The sequence below is a fragment of the Magallana gigas genome, chromosome 4, assembly GCF_963853765.1.
Source record: "Magallana gigas chromosome 4, xbMagGiga1.1, whole genome shotgun sequence".
NCBI lineage: Eukaryota > Metazoa > Mollusca > Bivalvia > Ostreida > Ostreidae > Magallana > Magallana gigas.
This window is the reverse complement of record NC_088856.1, coordinates 49,282,119-49,288,118: the sequence shown is the minus strand read 5'-3', so window position 1 is coordinate 49,288,118 and position 6,000 is coordinate 49,282,119. Positions and strand designations below refer to the sequence as shown.

Below are 6,000 nucleotides of genomic sequence, written 5' to 3'. Positions count from 1 at the left end.
ACATGTATAAGAAAAAAACAACCAGTTTTTATCAATAACATCATTTACCAGTGATTTAAGAAATGAAGATAATAATTTTTCTTTTGATCGACGTATCAAAGAAAAAATTGACCGGAAAACTTCATCAATGCGCGAAGTGCATTGATGAAAAAGTTTTCCGGTCAATTTTTTCTTTGATACGTCGATCAATAGAAAAATTATTATCTTCATTTCTTATCATTTAATAAAACATTTTCAAATAAAAAAATGTGAAGTGTCATTGATCAGAAATGTAAATAATGTAAATGAAGCGGCGCGTATGAATACAAAACAACAACAGCAACAAAATTCAAAATGGATTCGCCTTCAGCTGATGCAGAGCTACTGGGCTGAATTTAATGGATTAAACACAAATAGTGAGTTAAAATCTGAACCAGCTGAATTGAAAACAAAAGGAAAATACATGCGATAGCTTGTGATATCATTCACTGTGCAGAAAAACTCGTATTAAAACTAGTTTTCATGTGAGATCGCTGGAATAACCATCCAAGGAAAAGCGATCGTGGACGAAAATAGCTGATATGCCGACAGAGAATAGTATGTATAAGCGACTTTTGTAAACTTTGTGGTAACTAGATAGCCAGTGATGCACTTAAATGGTATATCAGCCGCTTGGAATGCGCAGAAGGAGTTGATGCATCACTCATAGCTTTTCTTTACGACGCTTATTTTGATGACCGATCATCTAAGTGTGTAAATGTAAAAATTATCGTTACCAAATTTGAACAGCAGTGTTACCGTGAAAGTTTATAGGCCTATATATTCGTTATAATATTCCTGGAAAAGGAACAGCCAGCCTCGCTGTAAATGTTGATTGATCTCAAGCAGACGAAATCGTGAGAAGACGCTTAATTTTCTATTTCGTGAATCAAACAAAGTGTTTTGTTTATTTTTGAAGGTTAAACTTTCAAGTTTTTATATTCACAAGTTTGCATTTTGTTTGCTGACAATAAAACAGACACAACTTAACATTTTGTTGACAGTGTTTATCCTGGAAATTCCCGTTCTATAAATAGTGTTAGATCAGAGCAGTTGAGAAAAGTAGATCCGGCAAAAATTTTATTGATGCAGGTATCAAAGAAATTTTTCAACCAATCAGAAGAGCCGATATCTCATCAAACGAATAAATAGTAAATGATTAATTACTTAATAAAGAATTGGCAGTGATATGACAAAAGTATTCCATCAAAAGTGGAAATTATTACCAAAGCTTAGACAGAAATTTTCCACTTGCAATTCAACAAAGCTTCACCCAAAGGCATGATAGTTTTAGCTTAGTAAATAAATCTGTATAATGTAAAATATAACTTATTCTCCTTTACGGCTCCACAACACTTATATGGTTTAAATACAGAATCTACCCTTCCAATTTTATAGCTTACTTCTACTCCCTTTCTTGTAAAAAAAAAATATGGCAATTAACAAAAGGAAAAAATATTTTACACAGTTTTCAATCATGGGCTCATTGATTTGATATAAAAACCAAGCAGCAGTTACAATACTACAATCTAAATACATATTTAAATATACAATATATTAGTATTATGCTTCAACATAAGAAAATGTCATCATTTACTCTGATTTATTTTAGGCCTATAAGTACATGTATTGATATTAAGAAGTAAAAATTATCAATACCTTGTTACAAGAATTGGAGAGAAAGGAAAATTTTACTAACAGAATCACGTTGAAAAATTAAGAAATAATTATGCCTTCTTTATCTTGACTAATGTACTCATAAAATACATGTATAAAATTTTGCTTTAGCAAAGACGAAGATATTCTATTCTAAACATGAATTTGTCTATAAAGCAATTTGTTGCCCTTTGCAAAAAAAAAGAATTACAAAAATTTTGATAAACTTTAGCACAAAGTGAATCAGTCAGACAGATCGGAGCCTTTGAGAGCAACAATTAAGTCTTGTAAATTTTTCTAACGCACTCAGATACATGAAATAAAACTTTCTACACACCGTAAAGTCTGAATTGAACACATCTAGTCTAAACTTCTCACACAGTAAAGCTAAACTCCATAGAACTGAGAAGTGTGTCGACCTCAACAGGAAAACAAAGATGACGTGTAAAACAGCAGATCACAGAACTATAACCCCGCCCCTCCCTCATAAAGCCCCAACCCCTAACTCTTATAACCTCATGAACCACCATCATAGAACACTACCCTTTCCTCATAATCCTGCTCCCTCTCGAAACTCCACCTCTCCATCATAAAAAACCCGCCTCTCCCTCAGTCAGACTCGTCACCACTGGCCTGGCTCCCAGTACCACTGCTGGCTCATCCCATGGAGCTACCCCCACCCCCCAGGAATCTTGAAGTCTTACTACTGTTCTCTGACTGAGTTACAGATTGTGTGGCCTCCTCAACCTTAAATTCAAACAGAATATTATACTTATACAAGTACAACAAACATTTACAGTACATCTATGGACAAAATTTAATAAAATAAAAATTTTGTGAAACAGTCTACTTCATTTTGAATTGTACATGCTTCATCTTTTAAATTCTTTCACTGAAAAATGCTTACACTTAACAAAATTCAATCAATCCTTTATTAAGTAAATCATTTGAATTCAGGTTTGTATTGATATCAAGCAAAACCACTCATGATCTTTAGTTGTATTCAAAGAAATATATATAAGAATCAAATCAAAATCACACATTGCATAGGATTTTTTATTTGACCATTATCTTTACAGAGTATGGGCAGAAGCAATACCTGTAGTCTGCTACAGATGGTCTGGTAGGTTTTGGCATTGAGTGCATTCTCTGGAACACCTTGCAGCTCAAAGTCAGAGAAACATTTCTGAAACAAAACACACCACACTAGTTTAACGACCACTAATAAGTCCAAATTACACAGTAATTACTTGACAGTCCACAAATTTAAATTAAAAAGGATGCCAAACTACATAGAGTCATGAATTGTAGAATTGATTACATTACATTGATTCTGCTTTGCTTTGAGGTTCATAATAAGACTATCATATACATGAGCAAATAATTAGGACAATCCACAAAATATGGATAGCAAAATTAATGAAGACATGATTACAATTTCAATTCATTGAGAGTTGACAAAATATAGATCCCGTTTTCACATCAAGAGGGCCCAATGGTTGTGGCCATTTTTAGACTCCATTGCTCTCCCTTTAAAGAAGAGCTCTATTCAAAACTATAGGAAAATACCCTAATCTGAAAGGTAAAATATATGGATTTCTTCTTTACTGAATCATAGTTTATAGCTTAACAAATCATGTCTTAAAATTTTAGGAAGATCTGATGGTTAATTTGTTGACCATCCAGCCTCACATTGAGATATGGAGGCCCGGGACTCACCCTGTTGATGGTCATGACACAGGTTAACTGGTAGGGGTGGAGACTCAGGTCCAGTCGGTCAGACAACCAATCGCAGATCATCTTCATCTGACCTGTGTACCATTGCTGTAATGTCCAAGGCAGAAAATCATCAGTATTTAGATTTACCAATACACTTTAACTAAATCAATTTCTTAAAATCTTATTTTACGATTTTTGTCCCTAAGACTACTTTTGACAGTAAGGTAGATATAAATATAATTTATGAAGATTCACATCCATGTTAATTTCATTATTAAATTTCAACAAATTCATTTCACAAAAATCTGCATCATTGCTAGAATACTGTTATTAAGGAAAGCCTGACTTCTTTAATAATTGGGCACCTCACCTCAAAAATAGACAGAGTAAATAACTCATCTGCAATTTTCTGCCTAAGAATGTCCAGATTTCCTCTCATGAAATCAACATAAGCTTTGCCCAGCTCATTCACTGGTTTCTATTCAATTAAATGCAGTTGAAATTAATACATTGATATATAGCATTTATTGAAAAGTTTTAATGTATTTATTTGAGATATTTCAAATATGTAATGAGAGAGTACATACTGTTAGTGATAATATTGAAGAAAAGAATGTTCCCTCATCATATCTGGCAAGTTTACTCAGCACTGACTCCAGTACTGACAACAGCTGAAATGACAAATATTCACCTTCTTCTCAAACGTTCTAATGAATCAGGTTTTCGAGTTTTATTTCTCTTCTGATTTGTTCATTCATCACTCATATCTCTCTCTCTCTCTCTCTCTCTCTCTTTCTCATATCATCTACTATCTTCACTATTGGGAGGACTATTAACTTTAATATCTCTCCTCTTCTCTTTCTCTTTTTTACTTGTCAGAACTGCAATTACTTTAATTTTAAACTCTCTCTCTCTCTCTCTCTCTCTCTCTCTCTCTCTCTCTCTCTCTCTCTCTCTCTCTCTTCATTCTACCCTTGCCTCTTTCTTTCGTTTTATTCCCCTGGCACAAACCTACACATCAAACACACATTATCATACTTTACCTTTTCTATCAAACATTTGACCATTTAAACTTGTATCCTATCCAAAAAATCCTCTATTTTAGTATGGTACTGGTGCTTCAAAAAACAAAACAGATTTTGTTAGACTCTCAAATCTTTTAAGAATAATCAATGTAACATATTTAACCAAACAAGAATATATTAAACCAAAAGTACAGAAAATACCAGGAACTCATATCTTGATGTAATCACTTTCATTTTAGATTAACATATTATAATGAGAATAATTGAAATTAAGCCCATAAAAATACTTAATTATTCCAAGTACATGTATCATAAGCAGATTAATTATTATTACAAAATTATCAAACAAAATATTACTTTCAGTTGATACTTTTATCTACTAATCCCTTTGTCTTGGAGGTCTTAAATATATGGGTATCGTTTATAAATATTTCATATTCTTACAAGATGAAATTCAAACCATAATAAAATGTAGCAAAACTGTTAGAAAACTGAAATCTTCCAACTTTGAAAGCACATGCCAGCTTAAGATTTACAATGACTGGTTTTAGAGAAACATTTCTTGCATTAGTTAATACTGAGTTCTATTAAAAACCAAAAACCTAGTACATATGTATTGAGATAAAATAATCATTACAATCACCATTTTAATTGCTTACTGAAGATAGAATTATGAAACTATTAATGGAAATATGCATAATATATTAATGTAAATACCATAAATAATTTATGAATGCTTCAGAAGAAGCAAGCATTACAGCAAACACAATTTTTAGTAAAAAACATAAAGAACATGAAAAATCACACTGATCATAAGAAGGGATGAGAAATACTGAGGATGTTTGAATGTTAGTAGCTGATGTGATCACAGAGAGACACCAGGAATGTTAATGAAAGAACACATGGGGAGAAAAAAAGGACAGAGTTGAGGGAGAAAATGAATTAGCATAATACCACAATACCGAATTTTCTACAAGTGTCTGAAAAGAAACAAAATCCAAAAAAATAAAAAGTTGGTTTGAAAATAAACAAACATGTATACTGCTACTTAAAAAAAATTGTAGTAAATTATATAATAAACAACAAGTAGATACAATGTTATTGATGAGGTCACAAATCAAAACACTACAAAATAATAATCAATTTGAAAGAAAGTTTTATATATCTGAAAACAGTGAATTTGTATTTACTGTCTTGAAATATAGAGATTTGATGGTCTGATATTACAGGGACTTTAAATTTCATGAATTAAAGTTAAAACCCAGCAAAAGTCTTTGTATTTTACATACCATATTTTCTCCACTTTCAAGTGCACACAAATGCAAGGCCTAAAGTAAAACAAACGCAAACTTAAGGATAATAACTTGATTTTAAATTCATAAAAATTCTGACACTGACAAGTCATGTTTTAATTACAAGATTTCAAATTGTTATCAAAGTAGAGAGGTACTGATGGGAGTTGATTTTAATCTACAGTATATAAAGCATTTTAAGTGAACTTAAAATTCCTAACTGCCAATAACAATTAATGTTCAGCATAAAAATTCTACTAGAGAACTCGGTCTGCAAGCTTCACAAATCT

The 6,000-nt window shown here is 31.9% G+C and overlaps 1 protein-coding gene across 2 annotated transcripts; it reads right to left on the bottom strand.

The window, feature by feature from the left end:
* Nucleotides 1–704: 704 nt before the first annotated feature.
* Nucleotides 705–5,747, bottom strand: LOC136274885 (calcium-dependent secretion activator 1-like). Of its 2 annotated transcripts, XM_066082709.1 has the most exons (7): nt 5,708–5,747; nt 4,437–4,511; nt 3,981–4,064; nt 3,764–3,871; nt 3,394–3,498; nt 2,774–2,860; nt 705–2,421 (listed from the first exon to the last, which is right to left on the bottom strand). In XM_066082709.1, exons 2-7 carry the CDS (start codon nt 4,458–4,460, stop codon nt 2,332–2,334), a joined length of 498 nt encoding a protein of 165 aa, XP_065938781.1. In that variant the 5' UTR covers nt 4,461–4,511; nt 5,708–5,747; the 3' UTR covers nt 705–2,331. The 2 variants fall into 2 exon arrangements, with proteins under 2 accessions (XP_065938781.1, XP_065938780.1); XM_066082708.1 differs by lacking the exon at nt 5,708–5,747 and having other exon boundaries at nt 4,437–4,614.
* Nucleotides 5,748–6,000: the final 253 nt, after the last annotated feature.

Excerpts from the sequence above, each read along its gene's own strand:
- LOC136274885 (XM_066082709.1), bottom strand. The coding sequence starts at position 4,460 with ATGGTCAAATGTTTGATAGAAAAG. Across the intron at positions 4,065-4,436 it reads TCAAATGTTTGATAGAAAAG|CTGTTGTCAGTACTGGAGTC; the intron begins GTAAAGTATGAT and ends TTGTCATTTCAG. Across the intron at positions 2,861-3,393 it reads GTGTCATGACCATCAACAGG|AAATGTTTCTCTGACTTTGA; the intron begins GTGAGTCCCGGG and ends GTTTTGTTTCAG.